Genomic DNA, 22,510 nt, shown 5'->3' on the forward strand with positions numbered 1-22,510 from the left:
GACGACATGCAATGAAGGGGAGGAAAAAGATATGGAAAAGATACAAAGAAATGAGGGAGGATAGGAGAAAGCGCTAGGGAAGGATGGATGATGGAAGGGAAATTGAAGAATGGAGAGGGGAAAGGGAGAAGGGTAGGTGGCGACATAGCGGAGGCAAAATGGTAATAGAAAAAGGAGGGGGAAGAGGCGGAAGGAGCGATAACTTCGAGATTTTTAAACTTAAGAGTATTATTTTAAAAATTTAAAAAAAAAATACTGTTTGAAAATAACTAAAAATTAAAATATTTCTTTAAAATACTAATATTTTTTATATTTTCTAAGTGAGATCTGTCTCAAGCATAGTTGATAACCATATTTCACGTTAATGATGATAGCATTCAAGTGAATACTTTTAGTTAAATTATGTTCCAAAGAGTGACTGATTTCCCTTTTATTTTTATTTTTATTTTTATTTTTTTTCTGTTTCTTCACGAGCGAGTGGTGCTCACAAGTTGCTCAAAGAGAGAGGAAACACATTTCTGTGCTCTCCCCTCCTTTCTTGTGCCTTTGGTGCCGCTTGTGATCTATCGTGACATAAGGGTCAAAAAATTAAAAAAGAACACGTGGCGAAACAAAACCACCCCCACCCTCTTCTTTTCTCTTACGAGTCTGTACCAACGGTCAAATTTTCAAAATACAAGCACCAGTCCGCGAGAATCTGTTGGCAACGGTCGAATAATTCAAATTTCGTACACACAAAAAACCCTCTTACCTCTCGCTGTTATAAAAGGAAGTAGGGAGAAACGCCGCCACCGTGCAACCCAACCGAGCCAACCCTTAGGAGGAGGAGGAGGAGGAAGAGGAGAAGAGAAAGGCAAGAGAAAGCCAACCATGGACTTCCACAGCCTGCCGAGGAGAGAGCTTCAAGCCCTCTGCAAGAAGAACCGCATCCCTGCCAACATTACCAACGTCGCCATGGCCGACGCCCTCCAGGCTCTCCACGCCGTATGATCTTCTCCCACCTCCCCCTTCCTTTCCTTTTACATTTTTGTTCCCTCTTTCCTCATCTCAATCGTGTGTGTTTGGTTACTCAAACAGGGCGGAGGGATTGAGGGCATGGAGGAAAAGCTGTGGAATCAGTCCCCCAAGAAAGCTCAGGCCATCTCGACCGACCTCCCGTGCTCCTCTCGCGGGACCTCCGCTCGCCGGGCGGTGGCTCCCGCACTTGTTGAGCCCAGAGAGCAGCAGGCGAGCCCCCTGCCTCGGGCTCGTCGAGTGACCGCAAAGGCCTCCGAGATCGAGAAGCTGTTCTCGGAAGAAGAAGATAAAGAGGAGAAGGATGGACCTGCAGAGACGACACCCATAGCTTTGGTCAAGCGCAGCACCACGAAGAAGTCCCAAGGGGCGACGACCACGAGGAACACCAGAAGAAGGACGAGCAAGAAAGAGGATGTCGAAGCCGCGGAAGATGGTCTCGTCAAGGCAACCAAAACTCCAGCCACTAGAACTGGCCGGAGAACGACGGCTAGGAGGGGAGCCGAGTCCTCGGTTAGGGTGGAAGAAGGGACAGAAGACACGGTGGTTTCGTCGAGGATCACAACTCGCCGGACGAGGCAGTCCTCGAAGTCGATTGCTGTTGATGACACCACGACAACCATGAGGAGGAGCACGAGGACCAGGGCGAGGGCTTCGATCCGTCAGATGGAAACCTTGGGCCAAGAAGAAGCAGCAACAGCAGCAGAACAAGCGGAAGAAGGTGAAGATGATGAACCGCAGTGTGGATTCTTCCTTCCTTTAATTCCACCATGTCTTTCTTCGTTTCTTATTAGAGATCGTCTATGTGAACTATAGTCGTCGAGGCCAACAATTACATGGAGGGACACGATGGTTCTCGGAAGAAGACCTCAGATTTGGCAACAGGCAAGATGCCTGATCTCGAAGAGACTCAAGGAATTGACGGTGAAAAGTGCGAACGAGATTCCAACTTGGAGGTCGTAGAAGCCGATCTTCCACCGCACCAGCTCGAAAAAGATGGATTGATCCCAGAATCTGAAGGATCCGATGACGTAAATGAGTTGGAAATTGAGACTCAACCAGAAGAAGAAGTGGAAGAAGGTAAAGCCTTATCAAGTATTTATTCTGTGAAGCTTCTTGCTTCTTACCCTTGCAGTTCCTAACCAGTGATGATGATCCATGTGAACTCTAGGCATCAAAACGAATGATTCTTTCGAAAAAGACGACACGAAGCCGTCAGATTCGACACCAGGGGATGCTTCTCATCTCTGCGTCATGAAGTCACCAGAGAAGATCGAGGAAGAGACTGATGGAGATGGAGACAAAGATGTCCATGGCGAGAACTGTGAGCATGACAGCAATGTGGTCGTCGAGAACACCAGTCTTCCCCTGCATCAGCTGGCCGTAGACGACGCTGAAGAAGACGAAGCTGAAGTGGTCAATGAAGAACCAGTACCAGATGCAGAGAGAGGCTGCGAAGGAGAACAAGAATCACCTGTCAAGGGGCTCGTATCTTGTTTAGAGAATCTGGAGATCGAAGGAGATGCTGTGGAGGAGCAAAGCAAGAGAGAGGAGGAAACAAAGAATTCCAGCGTCCTGGATCTTTCAGCTTCAGAAAAGGACGCAGTAGACAACACTGCTGAAGTTGTTGCTTCCTCTCCTCCCCAGCAGATTCATCTATATTCAAGGAGCTCCGAGAGGAGATCAAATGGTGTCGACTTGACTGCTGAAACCTTGACCCAAGTTGAGGTTAGAGCTGCATCTGGGATGACACTGAAGGCTGCTGGAGTGATCTTCGAGGTGGAGAAAAGTGAGAACAAGATCGAGCACGGGGACAAGTGCCAACACTGTGATGCTGACGATGAGAAGAAAAGCTTGGATGAGTCAACCAGGACAGCAGTCATGTGCGGGGAAGTCAGGGTGGAAACTGATGCTGAGAAACAGGGTTCGCATGTAGACTTGAACTGTATGAGCTTGAGAAAGCTGAAGATGCTGTACAAGGAGAAGATTAGTGACCTCAACGGCAAGGTAAGGCATCAAAGGTTATGAGTTCTTGTCAGGATTCGGCCTTGGGATCATGTGTTTTGATACCTTTTGTCTTTTGTTGACCAGGAGGAAGGAAGGAGATTGGCTCTTGCTGAGATAAACAAGAACATCATTATCTAGCGGAGATGTTGATGATGATGATGATGATTGGCCATAATAAGGAGAGAGACTAAAATATATAGAAGCTGTCATTTGCTTCTATTTTTGGATTTCAGTATGAGATGTGAGTCTGTTGTTTGTGCTAAGAAGAAACCATGGTTTCTGCAGCAGAGCAGGCACTCTTTTTTTTTTTTTTTTTTTTTTTGTCCTGAATTGAATAAACATGTATTTTTGTGCTTTCCACAAGTAAACTTCAATTTCTTTAGCATTTGCAAAGATGGCAACAGGGAACCATGACTTACACCCAACTCAATTTAACCTACCTATTTGGATGTGCATGAACTCAAGTAGCCAAACGATCAAGTAGCCAAACGAGAGACTACTACTGAATGAAATGGACCTTAATTGGATTTCTGATGTGTCAATGAAATGAAATGGTCTTTCTCATCACAAATGCAAAATCAACAAATTGGTAGACAAAATATCCAACAATCCGTTTAGTTTCGAAAATGGTCTTCTTATCAAGCATTTTAGATTATTAGCATCACAATTGCAAATCAACAGTTTGTGCAAAAAAATTAACAGTACAACTCTTAGAGAAAAAGATATAACAATTTGTGTAGTTCCAAAAATGGTTCTCTTATCAGCATTTTGGTTTGGCATCACAATTGCAAAACCAACAGTACAACTCAATAATCAGAACCATAAATATTGTTATTCCACTAGATGGCGACTTCAGATGGAGAAAACTAGCCATTAATATTGAAAGATGGAGCTGTCAGAACTTTCCAGTATACATGTTATGCTGGGTATGATTTGTATGTAATGAAGATAATCCGATGAAGATGAACATATCATAGAAGCAACTAATTATATTACTCCACTTGATTTATTATCTAAACACGTACCAAGAGGTGAATAAGCAGAAGATGCCTCAAATCACTACTAGTCAAGGAGAATTAGTTCAATCTTCTTCTCTTAGACGAGTCAAGAACACCTCCGTCAGCATCAAAGGAACCAGAGGTGCTGCTTCTACCTCTCCTCATATTAAACCAAGATGACCCGGCATTATATGGTTCTGCAAGGGCATCAGAACTAGCAACATCTCCCTGTATGTCTGCCATGGTGCTAGAAGCAGAAGCTTGATCGGCAGCCAATGCTGATTCAACCCGAGGCCCACTCACAAATGGGCTGGAATTTGGAGGATCAACAGATGAAGTAGATGCACCATATCCATTACCACTACTTGTAAATTGTCCAACCACCCTACCAAAGTTAGCAGTTATAGCAGCCGATCTGTCTCTGCCAACATCATACATGGAAAACTGGTGCCTAGCTCCATCTTGAAAAATAGAATCTGTGTTACTTGCAATAGGGGTTGGCATATTGTTTACAGGCAATCCAAGCTCCCCGGTGATAGATCCACTTTCAGGGTTCACCTCCCTCGACATTCTTCTCATCCTCAGCCTAATTAGAGCTCTACCATGAACACTGTCATATATATCTTGCTGGCTTGGATCTGCAAATGCTCCATATCTATTTCCAGTACGTATTTGCTGATCCAGAATGCGCCTCCAAGATGCCGCAATTCCCTCATCCAGTCTCCTCGAAACAGACCAAACCTGCTGCCTAAAGCTCTCAAATCTATTTCCATGTGGCCTTGGTGGGATTTTAATGGCCGATTCTGCATCTTCCCCATTTTTCTTTTCAACACCAGTTTGTGAACTCCCTCTACCATAAATAGGTATGATCTTTGGTTCGGTTACCTCGCCTTTGCATACAGGGCATTCTTTGTGATCGGAATGAATATGCAGCCACTGGTACAAACATGGCCAGCAAAATAAATGACCACATGAAGTAACAACAGGTTCTGCAGCCATATCGAAGCAAATATTGCACTCAAAGTTAGCAGCACTTTTACTTTTATCTTCCCTCTCGTCTTCTGAAGCTTCCATTGCTTTGTTTTCAGCAATCAGTTTGTGTTTATCATTGCATTCCGAAGGTCTTTGGGAGCTCACTATGTCAGGCACCCTCTGCTCAGGATTAGGCAACAATGATGAACCAAAACTGAGCCTCTCACCAGAATGCGGAAGCGAAGACCTAAATCGCCTGTTTGGCCATCGATTGCTCGACTGCATCAGCCTGCTGAAACATAAATCAGGGTAGCAAGAGGGCCCAGTTCTCGAAGAGGGCCCATCTGCCGGACGCAGGGATTCACCTGTTTGAACGGTAATTGAGGGGTAAAAGCTAAAGGTTGCTGCGCCGTGATCTTGATGGTTTGCTGATCCACGAACAAAAGGTGGCAAGTAAGCTTCACCCGGTTCCTGCAGAGCAGGCAGGTGTTCGACACGGATAGGAGAATATGGGGCGTCAGTTCCTTCAGGGTCTCCAACAACCGGTTGAATAGGAGCGAAGCACGAGGCGTACTCGGGAGTGTAGACTCTATCGGACGGTAGAACAACCGGCAGCTCAGGGCCGTATTCGGCTTGCGAATTAGCGTGGGGAGGGTGAGACTCCGATGGTTCCACGGCCCCCGACATGGGAATTGGAGCACGGCCGTCCTCGACAGTGGTGGAAGGAGACGGCCGGGGAGGCAACGAGCTGAGCGAGAGATCAGAACCGAGATCACGACGGCGTGGAGGTGGGGAGCGAGGCAGACCGAGGTGGAGATTCAGATCCATCCTTCTGCCACCAAAAAGAGTCCAATCAGAAACCCTAGCCAAAGCCAGCACCAAAAGCAAGGATTTTTGTTCCCTTCGACTAGAATGAGATCTCGTTCTTCACCGGCGCAATTATCTTGCGGAAGATGAAGTAGGGTTACGGTTCCCTCTAAAGTGGCAAAGCATGTAGCGATCGAAAAACGAAACCCTAGAAAGCTGAGAATTAAAAGTTACATTCGGTCGAAATCAAACACGAAACAAAGGGAAATCTCCAGTAATTACAACGAAAACAGATCGAAGAGCGTAGTAGAAGAAGGATTTAGAGAGAGAGAGTCTCACCCGGATTTAGAGAGAAGAAGGATTTGAGGGCATTAGATTCTCCTTTCTTCTTTTTCCCGCAGCCACCTCCGGGAGAGGCGAGGAACGAGGGATCGAGTACTAGTTATAGGCGCAGCATCGCCGTCTGAATCCGCATCGAACGGCTCAGATGACGCAGTCGTAGTCGGATTTGCCGATGGCTTCTTTGTTGGCAACTACGTGTCTGGTGGTGATTCGACGAAGAGAATGGGCCCCATTTTTCTGTCCAATCACTAGGTGGGTAGCGAAAATAGCCATCAGAAAGGTTTATTAAAAGAAGGTAATAAAGACTAATCTTACGTGTCAGAACAACAACAGAACGGGTATTGCAATTAAGTCGGAATCCACTTATTAAAGCCTTAATTTGAGAAGAGATCGATCGTCGAATCCGCAACCGACGGATACTCTTTCTCTCTTATTCTCGAGGAGGAGACAGCAGGAGCAGCCTTGCGGCTTGAATGAGTCGCAACCTTACTCTTGAGTTTTGCAGCACAGACTGCCACATGTTTAATGTGATAATAGCCTGTGGATTGAATGATTCTTCTTGTTCATGAACTTTCCCAAATTCCAACCTCGTTTGTGATTCCACAGGGAGTGATGCATGAGCTGCTAGCCACGAGATTCACGTGCGCATCAGCATCCCAGTGAACACTGCCTAATGTTCTGAACCTTCACCTGCCTGTCATCACTGCGAAGCAATTGAATCTTCTGTCACACACCTACGCTGTTTACGCTTCTTAAATGGATTGTTTTTTTTCCTGTTTCAGATGAATAAAAAGGGGGCATCTGTTATGATCATTAATTGCAACCAAGGCATCTTCTTGCACAGATCCAAAGAAATGGAAAAACTGATCTCTTAAAGCTTCTCGTTTCCCAAAACAGATGAGATCAACTTCCGAAGCAATCCACGCCTCCATCACCACGGTATCCAGAAAAGACCGCAAAGTAATACAATTAGCAATACATCCTTCGAAGGAAATCTGCAGATTAAGTTGGCAGTTTAAATGCATATAACAGAAAAGATCAAACAAAGATACGCAGTACCGCACGCCATTTACATTATCACCATCATCATCATCATCATCATAGTTACCATAGCACGCCATACTGAGTCCAAGCAAAGAGTTCTGAACATGCATTCAACACAAGCATATAGGTACATATTGCTCGCTGTTATTTATTCCCGCAGAGGCGACAGATGCAGCGGTCAGGGCTGAGGAGGCTTATCCAAGTCCTCCAGGGGGCGGAACCACACGGTCTGGTCCAGCGCAGACGGGCCGCTGCCTGGAGCGGCCGCCACCTTCTCGCCGGCAGCAGCGGAGGCACTGCCCTCGTCGGCCGGTCCGAAGACGCCGGTGGTGGGGTGCGGGCTCCAATACTTGTCGGAGTTAGCGTCGATCACATGGTCCGGCACCACGCTCGGCGGCACCAGCTCGTCAACGTTCTTATCGTACGACGAGACGTGCACGGCCCTCCTCCTGCACAAAGCACTAGTTTATGTCAAAGTTGTGGGTTTTGTCCTATTCATGTCAGAATGAACGCGTCGAACTCGACGGCACCGCCACAATGGGCTACGTGATGCAATACCGTCCCGGATGTGGATATATGCTAACATGCACATCGACCCGTCTCACCTACCTCCCTTGTGCAGGCAGGTAGTGAGGTCCTCACAGGTGAGCCCGGTGGGGACCCAACGGGGCAGACGATACCCTGGGGAGGTTGGTGAGACCGGGAAGTCATAAACGGGTAAAAAATAATTATTATTATAATTATTTTTTTTTTGGGAAAAAAGATGCGCGGTTGGGAGGAAAATAACAGAAAGAAGAGAAAAAATGAGACGTCGATGATCTCGAGGAACGCATCGTACGGATGAGATCGTACGATGCGAAGTCGGTAGTAAGAGCGCACTAACGCCACCAACGGAAGCACCGGTCCTTCATTGGTTTTTCATGGTTTTTATTCTATTCTTCTTTTTGAACTGCCAATGAGCGACAAAGCGGGTGTGACGCCAGAGAGTGCAAAGAAACGTGGTACGTATGATGAATCGAAAGACACAAATGTATCCAATGATAGATCAGATCAGAGCTCCAAGTTCTCGACCAAATCACTGTTCTAAGCAAACGATCCTAAGTTCATCCAGAAACATGATGTTGATCCACTTAAATTTCTCTTTACGAGCAAGACCAGATCAAAAGGTGTCCCAAAACCCATAGAGAAGAAGAGTTAGTTAAATCGACGCAGTAATATTCATCTTGGTTAGGATGCCCTAATACCTGGAAAAGACAGGTGCCAGAGAGGCGACGGCGGCGGGAGCCGGAGCGGCCCAGATCTGGCTGACGAATCGCTTTCCGAACCCTGCAGCGAGCGCTGGCGCTTTCGAATTGGCTGCCATACAAAGAAGAGATGAGATCTAAAAGTAGGCAGAGAGCGCTGTGTTTGTCGGGAAGAGGGGGCGGAGGAACAAAGAAGAAGATCGCGCTCTCCACTGCCTTCCCCCTTCTTCGGCAAATATATAGAGGACCCGCGGTAATCGCCCACCTACTCGCCGTGAACCACTTCAGCTGACAGAATGCTGCCCCCATCAACGGCGTTGAATCTTTTAAATGACAACAATGTCCTTCGCATGGGTAACGTTGTAATTTTCTGTAACTTAATTTACGGTTTCCAAGATTGACCGTAATCACGACGATGCCTTTGGCATCAAGTAACGGGAGATGTGACGTCCATACCATAAAGATTGTATGTTTGGGAATATTGTAGGCAATAATAGAGCACTTTACGTTGGAAGCATTCGCTACGGTGTCCTCGTCAAAAGCATTACGGTGGACAAAACCTTTACAGTCGATTATGAGAGGGCACATATATTGGAACTATTTGTAAGAGATTCTTCCACTGGATCGGGCATGTCGTGTGGTGCATGCAAGTTGTATGAATCCTCGAGCTGTTCACCGACGAGCATTGGCAATACAAACCAGTGATAACTCTCTTGATGATTTATGAGCCAGTGAGAGACCACAGTGTGGACATTCCGTGGCGTGATGGGCGTGCTCGGTTCACCAAACACTGGCGTGGACGTCTATCGTTCCACCGAAAGGATAATGGCCCGTCTTCATGGTGAAGTGGTCATGTCTCATCAACCTTATCTTTCTGGTAAAGCAGAAGGACGTGGAGCTCATACCACTTGAGACAACATTGGCATTAGACTACATCCAATTAAATTTCGACTCTGACAAATCATCATCATCGCTCGGTTAATCATCCTCATCATCGAAATCTGAGTCATCGGTAGGCGGATCCTCTTCGATCTCTGAATCACTCAGCACATACACGGCTTTGGTCATGTTCTCCCTCTTCGGTCGGGTCCGTGCTGCTGCCACAACATTCGTCGTCTCCGCTGGGCCGCTAGGTGAAGGCCCATTAGAGTCTTCACTCCCGGAGGGAGAACTTGTCGGCCTACCCAGCACTGACCCACTTCTCTTGTTGAAAGGAGAATCCCTCATCTTCCTCACCTTCTTCTCCGGGGAGTTCCCTCCATTCTCTGCCGGCTTAAGCACTTCAGTGATCAACTTCTGGCTCAAAACAGGCTTGCTGCTCTGCGCCGGACCCCTCTTCCTGGTTGTCGTGGCCGGTTTAGCCTTTTCAGTCGCAGGCTTTCTCCCTCTAACTTTCCGTCCTTTAGGCTCCACCAGATTGAAATCCTCGTCTTTGTCTTCCTCTATGGTAGGCATGTAATTTTGAACTTCGTCGTCCTCGTTATCGGAGAGGACTGTATGAGTTGCCTTCCTTGCAGCAGCAGTTCTACTCGCTTGTTTCTTCTGCCCTCCCTGCTGCTCTACTACTACTGAATCAGTTTCCATCACTGCAAGTTGGAAAACCAAAAGGCATACATATAAATTGCATGTGAAGGAAAGAAATGACATGTGAGGCATGCATGCTAACCGGCACCTGTTTGATCAGGAGAAGAGTCAAGATTGTAAGCAGCAAGCCGGTCTTTCAGATCATCTATGTCATCGTCTTCATCACTTTCAATCACCGTGTTCTAAGAGTGCAAAATCAAAGCCTTGGGTAAGATGGAGTAGACTTTCCAGAAGCAAACTATGAACCATCAGCAAAGGAAAATAAATCAACCTTCTTCACAGGAGCTCTCTTGGATCCCCCGTTAGTCTTCTTTTGTCCTGCGTCAGTTACCGTCTTCTCTGGCCCAGTGACAGATTTGTTTGAAGCCTTCTTTCTTGGCTTCTTAGGTGCTTGTCTAGATGGTCCGGCACCAGCGTTATTTTTCATTCTCATCTCCTCGGCTTCAGCATCTTTCCGTTCTAGCTTCTGTTTTCAAGTGTAGGCAGCAAATTAGAACAAGTAAAATGAACGAGGAGACTAGAAAAAAAAGTTCTGAAGTAGCAGTGATACTGACATCTAACTCCTCTTCCAACGCATCAAGTTCCTTCAACCATAGAGATCTTGGAGATGTCCTTCTTAGTTCATCAACCTCGCCCTCTAGTTTGTCCTTCTCTGCACAAAGCTCTTGAACCTTCTCCAAAGTCAACGTTCCTATTGGCATAGACATCAAGTACTCGTAGTCACTGGCTTTTACTCCACGTTTTCCTGCCTCTGGGCTCTCTTCCTCCTGTTCATCTTCTTCCTCCTCTTCCGTGGCAGCAGCATCGATGCCTTTTGTCTTCTTTGGCATGGGAGCGAAACCTTTCTGCTGCAGCTCGAGGAACAAATCTGCTCTCTTCCGGTTGTTGACTATTATCTCACCTCTAACCACCCCAAGGATGAACCTCACTTTGTTATCCAGCTTCAGCAACTGGAACTCGAGATTGTCCAAAAGTGCTTTCTGCTCGAATGTGGTGAAAGATCAAGCATATACTCGATGTTTATATATGACCTACAAAATTTGAACAAAATAATCACAGAATGCTCACCTTTCTCTTCTCATAGAATTCATATCTCAGATGAAAGAACTCCTCAAGAACTGCAAAAAATGTTAGGTGTCAGTAACTGATTCAAGCAGAGAAGGAATACATCTTGATGTTTGCTGAATAAGAAACTCACTCTGCTCCGAGTTATCATATTTCTTAATGACACCCTTAGGGTCAAATAGGTGCATATTTGTGGTGCCAATTGATGTAGTCAGCTTAAACTTTTTCTCCAGCCCTTCTTGCCTGGCAATGCTCAAGTTCTCCTCTGTCAGAGTAACCTCAAAGTGCACTGTTTTGTCATCATTGTACTCTCGATAATCCTGTAAATAATGTGCAAACAAATTAGTATTCTAGCGGAAAACTCACACAAAACTATTCTCATCAGCAAGTTACCTTAATGAATGGCTCTTTGGACTTGTCATTTCCGGTCATCATGGACTCAAGAAATTCTTTATAGTCTTGGGTCCATCTACGGATCGGCAACTCCGTTATCCTCAGTGTAGTGTCGTTGACTTCCTCGATGGCACCAGTGATGGTATAGGTCACGCCAGCTTCTTTTGTTGCTGATTTCTCTATGCGGCCCTGATTAGATAGATTATTAGAAAACCTTGTTTATGCACCAATAATAGCAAGAAAAAGAGAGCATCACTGACCGTGAATCCTCGGTACCAAGGGTCCATGGGCTGCATTGGTTCATTGTTCAGCAATCGCCTCACATTGGCAACAATGTCTTTCGGATTATAGTTGGGAATGTAAGAACTCCATCCAGTTCCAATACCTTCGCTTCCATTGGCTAAAACCATAGGAATGATTGGCATGTACCTGATTGATTAACATGTCAATGAGAAAGAAGCTCAACAGAGTCCAACCAGTCATATGAAAAGATAAAACCAGAGCATCCTCGACATATACCAAGTGGGTTCGATTGATTGTCCATCCTCATTTAAGTAGTCAAGGAGAATGTCATCATCCTTGGGGAACAAGAACCTTGTGATTGGTGACAAACAAGTGAAGATATACCTTGCACTGGCATGATCTTTGCCTCCCTATTATTGGAGAGGGGAGAAACTAATTAGAAACCAGTACACAACATGCAATTAGGATGCAATAGAAATCTTTAGCAAACTCACCTGGTGTCTGGTGCCAAATTGTCCTTCGGGTTGCAGAAGGTTTATATTGTTGCTACCCACAAAATCTTGAGCCATACCGATTATGGTTGTGGCAAGACTTTGCTCACCGTGATGGTAGGCTGATTTCTCAGAAACGTAACCTATGAACTGGGCGACCTGTGCGACAGAGAAAGACGCATGAAATAAAATCAAACTACAAATTCCCATCCAACATGCAAAATTTCTGCTGTGGAATGAAGTACACCTGAACTCTCCCGCAACATACCTTAGCTTGCTTCACAAAATTCCTCTTGAATGAGCAAAACAAGATTTTTCTCTGACCTGGTTTCAGGCCATCAACCATTGACGGTATTGATCTCTGCAGATCCGCCCTGGAGAATAGAATCAACTCCTTGTTGATAAAATCACTGTATTTGATGAGCTTCTCTCTTTGATCAAGATAATTTTCCGGCTGGAATAGTTCAAGAGATGTGTTTCTCAGAATACAAATCAAGAATAAATAGGATAAAGCTAAAAGGTTAACCATGCATCTTGCCTCAAATTGTCGAAGCCAATTCTTTCTGGCCTCAATCTTCTTCTTGCTGAATGCTAATTCTATAGCATCTCCATCTTGTTCATCCACCCATACAAAATCTTTCTTGTGCTTGTCTATGGCCTTAAAATAGTCTTTTCCTTCTTCCGATTTACTTGTGCCTAACCCCTGATAAAGCAATTAAATAAAGGATAGACAATGTCAAAATCTAAAGATACTGTGCATGCAAAGAAAAATCTATCCATTATTATCTAATGCAACAAACCTTATAGTACTTAATTGACCAACCATTTGCATTTCCTCCCAAACTTTCTTTCCATGCTTCATATTCAGGCATGGAATAGAACGATAGGACAGTCTTGTTCTTGTTATTAGTCGCCTGCGTAAAAGATACATATTTCTTTTGAGATATCATCATATGCAATAGTTCTCTTACATTGAACATCATTATCAAGACTAACCTTCAGAAGTGGTGTTATGAACTCAACCATAAAAGAGGGAACTTTCAGCAAAGAGGGCCAAAATGTATGAATAAAGTTAATTAAAAGCCCCTTGATGTGAGAGCCATCATGATCCTTCAAGGAACAGAAAGATCCATTCTTAAATATGTCAACAATTAATTTCAGTAGTATGGTAAAAATAGAGTTGAATTTAGCTCTGATGTCAAACCTGATCTGTCATTATCATGAGATGACCATATCTCAAGCCTTTAGCGCTATCATACTCCTTTCCATGCTGCAAACCAAGAATCTGCTTTATGTTTTGGATTTCTGCGTTATCCAGTATCTGCTTATGGTTGGCTTCTCTGACATTCAGCAATTTACCCCTCAGGGGAAACACACCATAGTAGTTCCTCCCTACTACAGATATACCAGCCATCTGTATTCCAAACAGGTAATCAGATAATACTTTGGAATGAGAAGTTGAAACTACGCATGCTCAAGTATGCTGAAACATCATCTCACTGCAAGAGCCTTGGCTGAATCTCCTTCAGTCAAAATCAAGGTACACTTGTCAGAATTCTTCCCACCAGCATCGTTGGCATCCTCAAGCTTGGGGATGCCTGTAATTCTCTGCCTTTTAGCACCATCTGTCTTCTTCAATTCTTTGCTCTGCTTGAAATCAGCCCATGTGAGCAGAGTGTTCACAACTCCTGACTTGGCAACTGCAAACAAACAAACTCAATTTTATCCTGCTTTATAGAAGATAAAAGAAGCAGAAGCCTGTCAAGATTTGAACTTACCCTTTTTAAGGAACTCTTGCGAGAGCTCACACTTTGATCCAAAGCTTCCCTGACGAGTGGTCAAGGTTTCCTTTGTCTGCGAATCGAAGGCAGGATTGTCGATAAGGGCATTGACGAAGACCCACAGATGACTCCTCACGTTATGTGCCTTTAGGTTGGCATTCTTGTTTTTCTTGTTCACTATGGTCATGATATGGTTGGTGATTTGATTGGTTACATATTCAACATGAGTTCCACCCTTGATCGTGGCAATGCCATTGACGAAGCTGACCTGTTGGAATGAGACACGACGTAAATCCAAGCTTTATGCAACCTAAAACAAGGCAAATCCAATGCCAAACACAGGACCCATCAAGAGCAACTTCCACGGGTACCTGCTGGAACTGCCCTTCGCTTAGACTGACGCAAATTTCCCACCTGTCATTAGCTTTCTCCGCAATCCTGGTCGGATGAATCAGCCATGAGTTAATCTTTAAATCAACAAAAGGCTCGAGAAAGAAGATGAGGAACTCGGATGCTCGCAGAACCAACCTCGGGAGGGGTTCAGGTCTGGACTTCGATGCGGACTGAAGGTACAGGTTGACGTAATCGGCGAACGTCTTCAGAGGCAGTCGTTGGCCGTTCAACTCGACCTTGACAGACTTGCCTAGCGTTCCGGCTAAGTCGACGACCCGCTTTTTCATGAGTGCAACCACGTCTTCCTCGAGATATGTCATGTTAAATTTGGCCAAATCTGGCCTAAATGTGACCTTAGTCCAGTTTTCCCCTGCCTTGCACTTGGTGATGGAGGGGTCAGTCTTCTTTCCCATGTTGTCGGTGAACACCTACAACCCAAAGTCCCAAGAGAAATTATATCAATGTCGTCTAAAGAACACAAGCAAAGCATCAGACAGCATCCTTGAAAACCTTATTGAGATGTCCATCGGAAACCCTAGTTCCTAAGAGATGTGCAAAATCTCAGAAATGAACCCTAATCCTAAATTAGGACTGGGCAGATCGGGGGGAGGTGCCGTGATCCGTTGCCAGAGTCACCTATTGGAGCGAGAACAATGAAGTAAGGAAGAAATCAGAGATCCAGATCATTTACCTGCTTGTACCGCTTCTGCTTCTTGCCATCGGCGGTCTCGATGATGAACTCGGTGGAGAAGATGTTGGTGAGCTTGGCTCCATAGCCATTCCTCCCACCCGTCGTCTTCTTGACATTGTCGTCGTAGTTGCTGCTAGTGAGGAGGTGGCCGAAGATCAACTCCGGCACGTAGACCCCCTCCTCCTGATGAATCTCAACGGGGACCCCATCGCCGTTGTTGTAGATGCTGATGCGGTTGGCGTCGACGTCGATCTCGACCTTGACGGCGTCCATGGAGGGGTCGCGCTGCTTGTTGTCGGCGGCGTTGACGAGGATCTCGTCGAAGATCTTGTAGAGGCCAGGGACGTAGGTGACGGGGCGGTGGACCATTTCACCGTTCTCGTAGACCCAGAGTGTCTGGGCGTGCTTCTCGACGGAGCCGATGTAGGTGTCGGGGCGGAGGAGGATGTGCTCCAGCTGGGTCTTCTTCTGGTAGATCTCCTCGATCGTCTTCTTGCCCGGCGCAGGAGGGCCGCCGATGGCGGAGTTGTAGGTGGCGCTGGATTGGAGGGGCAACTTCTTCTCGGCGGCCATGGCGGAGGAGACACAGAGTTTGTGTCCGAAAGAGAGACCAAATAGCGAGCGATGAGTGCTGTTGGAGGCTCTTTATTGATCGATAGAAAGGCAAAGTAGGGTTGCAACGGTTGGGGGATTTGAAATTTGAAGGGGCAGTGGCGCAGGGGATTTGAATTGGACGGTGCAGCGAGGTTGGGAGAGCGGATCCAACGGTTCCTCGGAAGGGAAGTCTGACGAACGAAGCGGATTGGCGGGCACGATGGGGAATGGGGCCCAACGCCGGCATCCAATCAGGTCGGTTTCTCTTTCTCTCGCTTACTATTTTTTTTCCAAAAAATAATTGATTAATTGAACTTTAGACAAGTCTCTAACATCCTTATTTAGTCTCTAGCTGCACTATTTTGTAGCCTTTCTTCCAATCCGTTGGATCGTAAGAACTTTTGCACCATTAATCAAAATGCAACATTCTACTTAAAAAAGAGAGAGAATAAGCTCTAATTAAACCTCAACAAAACGAGTACAAAGTTTCCCATTAGCATCAAAGATGATAGATAATACACGACAGATCCAAAGGGAAGACAAAACTTCTGAGTTCAGGACACATTGATTGCACTCTTTAGAAATATAAACCATCTTTTGATTAACAAAAATAAGAAGGGATGCAAAAATTTTCCGAACACAGTTTAGGAGGAACCAAGAGGAGGTTCCTCCTTAAACAAGCATTACAATCCACTCATCATCGTCTCAATAATAAGCTTAGGTACACCTAGTTGGATTGCAGCGGAGATTCCTTCCTAGACGGCCAGATGTTCGTCGGTCCAACAGCTACCATCTTGTATGAACTTGCATTCGACAAACAAACATCCAGCAGTCCTTGCATCAGCATTCGTCTCCGCTAGGTTCGATGTTGCGTCAAATGCTCCATCAGAAATGAGCTTGGTTTAGACCTCCTCGGGTTGAGTTTGCTAAACTTGAATAGAGCGTATCTCCTTGTTGACAACTCCAAGTAGTAACATAGGCAAATTCTGAAAGAAGAGAAAAGAAGATACATGTTTGTTATCAGTTGAAAGTGATCCAGAAAAAATAACAAAAACCAAACAAACCATTTGTTCATAAATACAACAATCTGATTTATAAGAGCAAATCGCCATGGAGAGTACACTTAGATTAGTTGAAAGCTTATAACATATGTAATGGGCAGCAGACAATTGGGAACCGCTACTCGACTAGATAGGCCATACAACTGAGCTTTACACATTTGGAATGTCCATCTTGAACCTATGCAATGAACAAAGAAAAAAAAATCATGGGGCTACACCTCGAAAAATGGAATCGACATTAAACTGCAATATCCTTCAAGACTCAGCCATTAAGCTTTTCCGAGGGCTGGCTTAAGTTTTGTTCACGTCATTACTGGAGCTGCTTGAAGCTGGAGTTCCCTTCTCCATGTTCTTTCAGACATATCATTACACAATTGTTTTCATGTCAAAATACCAAGACCAAGGAAATTAATTATATCGGATGAACTGTGATTTGGCTACATAAAAAAGCAATTCTAGAAAGAAATTGAACATGCACAACAAGCAATGTAACTTACCATTCGAACGGTTGGTGAAGAAGCAAAAAAGATTGAGCAATTGGTCTGTGTTCATGGTTTTCAGGACTGCATTCTCTGCATTGATAACATCATCAGCAAATGTTACTTTGGACTTCTGCAGGTTCATAACTTCCTCTTCCAGAGCAGCATGCATGATAAGTCGATGGATGTTAACGACTTTGCGCTGTGTCAATTGCCTATGATATGAAAACCAATTAGCAACTGACCAAGAGAATTATGCTTATAAAGAGAACTCAGTTCTGAGATATGGCTGAAGACTATTTGTGCATGCAGAAAATTCAATTCTTTTCATGTGAATTTTGATGTTGTAGGATATATCAAAAACTGCATTCTATATGATGGAGCCATTACTTCCAATCCACCCAACAGGACAAACAAAACCTAATAAAGGGTCGCAGTGGGTACATGTAAAACCTTATGATAAACATAAAACTCAATGCTAATTCATAAACAAGAATCTATTATTTCAAGCTACCTACTAAATATATGTGCATCACTGTAAGGGTTTCATTTACATCAGACCAGTAATATTCACAACCATGAAGTTTGCACCTTATTGATGGAGAACGTAAAGTTGTATTCATCAATCCGAATTCTATCTCATGATAAACCGATCAAAATTCTAAAAGCCCTAAGGATAGTCACATACGGGATGTAAAAAGCTAAAGAAAGTAAACCGTCGCAAACTGAGATGGATACCTGTCTCAGCCTGCAAGCAGAGGTAATGGACGCCGTTGGAATCACGGAGGTATGCAGCAGTCGGCCGTGCGGCCGCGGGGCGGAGGATGGTAGGAAGGGCGAGATAGATTGGAGGATTAGGGCTGGAAACATGGAAACGAATCGGATTCTCCATATTAGGTGAAACGGGTGGTGTGGCTGTGGGTGTCGGGGAGGAGGCGGAGTGAGACCAAGCATACGATCGGACTTCTTCAGAATGACATTGATACCCAGGCCGATGCACTATTATTGCATTAATTGCCACCCACATTTGTGCACGTGGGACACATATAAAACCATAAAATGCATTAAATGCTTCCAAGGCAACAAATGCCTCGCCCCATTCCGCGTATGGTACCAAGTCGATGTATCCCACTCTCGCCAGCCACGGTGACATGAGAGAGGCGGTCGGTTCCGTGCTATTTATAACCGCCCTCTCGTTTCTCCTCACGCACTCTCCCACCATCGGGAAGGACGCTCAGTCATCTGTCCTTCAAGGTAATTCCAATCTCCAGATGTCTCATCTCTTCGTTTCCTCTTCGTTTTGATCCACGCTCGACGTCGCGTTAATTCTCATGGAAAGGAAATTAGCTGATTTTTCATGTGATTTTTTGTATGTATGTTGATTTCTCTACCATCTTCTATTTGTTGCCTCGAGAGATCTGATGATGATTTATTTCTGTGCGATTTTGTGAAGTAAAGGAAGGATTGTATGGAGAAGAAGAGCAATGTGGGAAACGGTCGGTCGAAATCCGACGACGCGACGGGTGGATTTGGGGCCAACGGAATGATCAAGGTAAGAGAGGAGAGCGACGAATTCGTCATCGTGCAGCACAGGTTCTACACAAATATCGCTACACTTGTGCCGCACTGTTCCTTGGTGGAGCTCCACCGTGTGCTGCGCTCCACGCCCACCAGAAGATCATGTTGGGAGGCCTTCCACGATCAGCTGAAAGCCACGCAACAAAAACGTGGCGAGCATCCGAACGACAAGGTCGCGTTCTATGAAGCTCCCAAGGAGAAGGTGATCCGGACCATCACGGATGGCTTCGATGTTTCTGGGGCGCCCGACGACGGTGGCTATTTCGGCCTTGGCCTGTACTTTACTCCGGAGCCATTCGCCATCAACAGGTGGGCTGCAATTAAAGCCTGAATCAATACGTCTCCACGCGCATACGTCTCGGAGATTTCGACTCTGTTAATTTTGCAGCGTGATGTCCGCAACCGCTGATGAAAGGGGGCTGAGACATGTTCTGCTGTGTCGGGTGATCTTGGGCGCGGTGGAAGAGGTCGTCCGTGGCTCTCGTCAATCTCAGCCCAGCTCCCACAGCTTTGATTCTGCTGTTGACAACCAAAACACTCCCACCAGATACATTATATGGTACTCTGATGCCCAAACTCGTGTGCTGCCGCTGTATGTGATGAGCATCAAAGTGGATTTTCGTACCAGAGGTATGCAATTTCTCCCATCGTGTTACTGGGAAATATGAAGGATGAACACTAGTGTGCGCTGACTACAGGACTCTCGAAGGAGCCAGGATCTCGACCTACTTCGCCATGGACTTCTATCAAAGATCTGATATCCATGTTATCCAGGATTTTGCCTCGGTCGACGATGTGCCAAATTAGAAGGTTGCATAATGAACTCATGGTATGCTGGGCTGTCTCCTTCCAAAATATTCATCATTGTATTCCTCGTCACAGGAGTCACTGCAATAGATTTACTTGTTTACGTACCATTATGTTTGGTGCAGGAAAGGAAAACCACAAGGCAACAGCTCGTTCGTCGGATCAGACATATAGCAGGGGACAAGATATTGCTTTGTGCCATCAAATCAATTCGAGTCAAGGTTTGCTTACTTAGCTACTCGCTGCTGCTAAATGCTTCGATACGATGCTCAGATCCAAATGTCACAAGCTAATATATCTTACTCGCTCAATTATTTGTTGTAGAGTGACTATAATTTGAAGCTGTGCTAACGACTTGCTCTCTTCTTTATTCTTCAGAAAGCAGCATGTTCCATTCTTGCTTCTCAGAAGGACGGAAAAAGCTAGTGAAGAGATGATGGACTATATTTGATGCCTTTGAAGCATACCCTTTTACTTGCAGGATTATGTTGACTGTCACGGGCCCTGATGTGTGCAAATTACAACTTCTATGATAAGTTCAAGCCCGACCAGATTCAAAACAGGATTGCTTCTTTTTTTCTTGCATTGATTTTGTTTTGTTTTGTTGTTGTCGGCAACAAAGTAGGAATTCCTACTTCAGCTGGCTTTGTTTTAGGTTCGTTGGTGGCTCGTGTGGCAGCCTGTGTGCGTAGCTGAAGACTAACCCAGTCATAATGTATTCGTACGGCTCCGACGACGGGATAAATAGATACACTACAGGAGATCCAAAGGGTGAAGAGAGTCGCAAACGTAAAGGAATTCGGTCAATAGACTATAGATATAGAGGGGCAATATAACAAACACTTGTTGCCTCTTTGCTTCACTAGCGACGGCGCACTCACAGATCCATAGTGCAACTCACACCAAGACAACAAACACAAGCTTCACTAGCGGCCTCAGGATGTCATCAGCCCATCATGTCCACATTTCATAGGAACGTACCCAATGCTGGTTTTATGTGGCCCGAATCTGCCACATGAGACCCCAAAGAAGAAGACCATGACCACTAACAGTTGCTAACTCCCACAGAAACACCAAACAAGCCGCAGCCATAGCCATAGAACATCGAAGTAACGCACAATGGTCACCGTATGTTATTCTGGCATCTATCAAACATGAAGATAGATTCACAAATCTCATCCAAGAAGATGAGACGGTTCAAATAGCTCACCACCACATCCACCAGTCTATTTATAAACCATCGATAAGGACAAACAGCAATTCAGTGATAACCGAGCGGTGCAGGTGTATCTTTCAGCTGCATCCCCTGGCAATGGATGTCCTGCAATCGCCAACCACCAAGTACATGTCACGACAACGATTAACCTAACAACACCGCTCAGGGAAGGCGGAGGAGGAGGAGGAGGAGGAGGAGGAGATCGTACCGAAGCGAAGTGGTTGACGTCGCGGTGGTGGGCCTCGTCGGCGCGGACCACCATGACCACGTCCTTCAAGGTGGCATCGGCGGGGAGGCGCCAGTAGTCCATGGCGATGGCAGGGGCGGGGACGTTCTCGATCTTGCCGGCCTCCAGGTCCTTGAGGTACTCGGTGTAGGAGTGGATGGCCTCCTCCTCCAGGTAGCCCACCATGCGGTGGGCCAGCTTCGGGGAGACGAGGTAGGCCACGAAGTAGGCGTTGAAGAAGACGCCCTGCACCGCGAACACCAGGGCGCGCTCGTACCACCGAGGCTGCGCCACCTCCATGAACGTCATCAGGTGCATCCGCTCGTTCTCCGCCTCTTCCAGGAGCACGCGGATCCAGCCACCGCTTGGCTCGAAACGGCGGAGAGATCGGAGGTGGAGCAGCATCCCGCCCACCATCCCGGGCACCGCCGCCACCGTCTCCAGCATCATCGCGCGGCAGCCGTACCTCCTCTGTCCACAGCAGTAGCGTGTTGGATGTAATCAACGACAGGGCAACGAGGCGCTACGATACGAACCTGGAAGAAGATGTCGGTGGGGAATCGGAGGCTTTTCACCGTCCAGTATGCAATCTTGTCAAGAAGCGTCCTCGGAACGTGGTGTTTCTTCAGATCAATAGACAAGTCGGACTCGTACGTTTCCCATGGCTACCAAAATGGTTTCGACACGTACAGTGAGTCTGCCGTTGGTTCCTAGAAGCCGAATACTAATCCATGAACGGACCGCTTACCATGAAGCACGACCACCTCCACGGGGTGCCGTCGTCCTTGGTGATCTGGGAGCCCCTGATGCCCCAGTAGCTGGCGACGGCCTTGCTCCCGCTCGTCGGAGCGGCAGGAGCGGACGACTTCGCCTCGCGTTCCTCCTGCTCTCCGCCGAGGGCCGGAGCCGCCGAAGTGCTGGCCATCCGAACGGGGAAGAGACGCATCAGCACGGAGGCCGGGGGTCGCGCGGGCGCCGAGGGAACGAAGGGCCTAGAGAGGACCAACGAGTGAGCCGGCTCCGAAGCGGTGACTCTGGTGGCGACGGCGGAGGAGAAGAAGCGGAAGCCGAGGTGACGGAGAACCGTCGATCCTGAGTTCCGAGAACTCATCATCATGTCGGGAAGCAACGAGCGAGGAAGAACTAGTCGGGCCACAACGGTGGAAGGGTAGGCGTGAGAGCTATTTATAGTATGGCGACACCGCGGCGATGTATGTATCTTATTTTATTAATGAGTACTAATATAATAGTAAAAACCAAATCCCAGCTGAAGTTGATGGCATGACGAATGATTAGAAGTATGATTTGTCACTAATTTTGGTCTTAATTTTGATCTAAGCGGTTAATTTAATATTACCTATATGAATTATGTGATCCTCGAATGGAATAAATAAGTGAACGGTGAATGACCGCTACAATCGTGAATGCAAGAAGGAACACGAGATGTCCTTTCACCAGCCAGTACAGTAGTCTTCAGGAA

General features: G+C 46.1%; 6 protein-coding genes and 1 long non-coding RNA gene across 11 annotated transcripts; 2 read left to right on the top strand and 5 right to left on the bottom strand.

The window, feature by feature from the left end:
* The first annotated feature begins 851 nt into the window (after positions 1–851).
* On the top strand, positions 852–3,240 carry LOC135612119 (uncharacterized). Its single transcript, XM_065107949.1, has 5 exons — positions 852–984; positions 1,078–1,735; positions 1,831–2,094; positions 2,186–3,021; positions 3,106–3,240. The coding sequence occupies exons 1-5, from the start codon at positions 871–873 to the stop codon at positions 3,157–3,159; spliced, it is 1,926 nt and encodes a 641-aa protein (XP_064964021.1). The 5' UTR covers positions 852–870; the 3' UTR covers positions 3,160–3,240.
* Positions 3,241–3,878: 638 nt separating this feature from the next.
* On the bottom strand, positions 3,879–7,353 carry LOC135612120 (uncharacterized). 3 transcript variants are annotated; one of them, XM_065107953.1, is made up of 4 exons: positions 7,214–7,353; positions 6,138–7,135; positions 5,923–6,006; positions 3,879–5,823 (listed from the first exon to the last, which is right to left on the bottom strand). In XM_065107953.1, the coding sequence occupies exon 4, from the start codon at positions 5,817–5,819 to the stop codon at positions 4,098–4,100; it is 1,722 nt and encodes a 573-aa protein (XP_064964025.1). In that variant the 5' UTR covers positions 5,820–5,823; positions 5,923–6,006; positions 6,138–7,135; positions 7,214–7,353; the 3' UTR covers positions 3,879–4,097. The 3 variants fall into 3 exon arrangements, with proteins under 3 accessions (XP_064964025.1, XP_064964024.1, XP_064964023.1); XM_065107952.1 differs by having other exon boundaries at positions 5,923–6,014; XM_065107951.1 differs by lacking the exon at positions 5,923–6,006.
* LOC135612121 (late embryogenesis abundant protein At5g17165-like) lies at positions 7,179–8,657 on the bottom strand. The gene is made up of 2 exons (XM_065107954.1): positions 8,429–8,657; positions 7,179–7,633 (listed from the first exon to the last, which is right to left on the bottom strand). Exons 1-2 carry the CDS (start codon positions 8,545–8,547, stop codon positions 7,363–7,365), a joined length of 390 nt encoding a protein of 129 aa, XP_064964026.1. The 5' UTR covers positions 8,548–8,657; the 3' UTR covers positions 7,179–7,362.
* Positions 8,658–9,317: 660 nt separating this feature from the next.
* Positions 9,318–15,708, bottom strand: LOC135612118 (DNA topoisomerase 2-like). The gene is made up of 20 exons (XM_065107948.1): positions 15,070–15,708; positions 14,514–14,806; positions 14,357–14,423; positions 13,983–14,253; positions 13,705–13,904; positions 13,409–13,618; positions 13,201–13,314; positions 13,005–13,118; positions 12,743–12,907; positions 12,473–12,658; positions 12,208–12,363; positions 11,990–12,123; positions 11,731–11,899; positions 11,471–11,659; positions 11,211–11,397; positions 11,081–11,130; positions 10,567–10,992; positions 10,284–10,478; positions 10,101–10,194; positions 9,318–10,014 (listed from the first exon to the last, which is right to left on the bottom strand). The coding sequence occupies exons 1-20, from the start codon at positions 15,640–15,642 to the stop codon at positions 9,407–9,409; spliced, it is 4,401 nt and encodes a 1,466-aa protein (XP_064964020.1). The 5' UTR covers positions 15,643–15,708; the 3' UTR covers positions 9,318–9,406.
* Positions 15,709–16,122: 414 nt separating this feature from the next.
* LOC135612122 (uncharacterized) lies at positions 16,123–18,157 on the bottom strand. 2 transcript variants are annotated; one of them, XR_010486777.1, is made up of 3 exons: positions 17,942–18,157; positions 16,943–17,418; positions 16,123–16,649 (listed from the first exon to the last, which is right to left on the bottom strand). It is a non-coding gene; the product is annotated as an uncharacterized LOC135612122 (long non-coding RNA). The 2 variants fall into 2 exon arrangements; XR_010486776.1 differs by having other exon boundaries at positions 17,222–17,418; positions 17,942–18,146.
* Positions 18,158–18,301: 144 nt separating this feature from the next.
* Positions 18,302–20,173, top strand: LOC135585955 (probable inactive poly [ADP-ribose] polymerase SRO3). 2 transcript variants are annotated; one of them, XM_065107955.1, is made up of 6 exons: positions 18,302–18,457; positions 18,657–19,090; positions 19,170–19,411; positions 19,480–19,610; positions 19,714–19,809; positions 19,967–20,173. In XM_065107955.1, exons 2-6 carry the CDS (start codon positions 18,672–18,674, stop codon positions 20,012–20,014), a joined length of 936 nt encoding a protein of 311 aa, XP_064964027.1. In that variant the 5' UTR covers positions 18,302–18,457; positions 18,657–18,671; the 3' UTR covers positions 20,015–20,173. The 2 variants fall into 2 exon arrangements, with proteins under 2 accessions (XP_064964027.1, XP_064964028.1); XM_065107956.1 differs by having other exon boundaries at positions 18,662–19,090.
* Positions 20,174–20,698: 525 nt separating this feature from the next.
* Positions 20,699–22,205, bottom strand: LOC103983858 (ubiquinol oxidase 2, mitochondrial-like). The gene is made up of 4 exons (XM_009401172.3): positions 21,779–22,205; positions 21,567–21,695; positions 21,013–21,501; positions 20,699–20,909 (listed from the first exon to the last, which is right to left on the bottom strand). Exons 1-4 carry the CDS (start codon positions 22,145–22,147, stop codon positions 20,850–20,852), a joined length of 1,047 nt encoding a protein of 348 aa, XP_009399447.2. The 5' UTR covers positions 22,148–22,205; the 3' UTR covers positions 20,699–20,849.
* Between the last annotated feature and the right edge of the window lie 305 nt (positions 22,206–22,510).

This window comes from Musa acuminata, chromosome BXJ2-5, assembly GCF_036884655.1.
Source record: "Musa acuminata AAA Group cultivar baxijiao chromosome BXJ2-5, Cavendish_Baxijiao_AAA, whole genome shotgun sequence".
Lineage (NCBI taxonomy): Eukaryota > Viridiplantae > Streptophyta > Magnoliopsida > Zingiberales > Musaceae > Musa > Musa acuminata.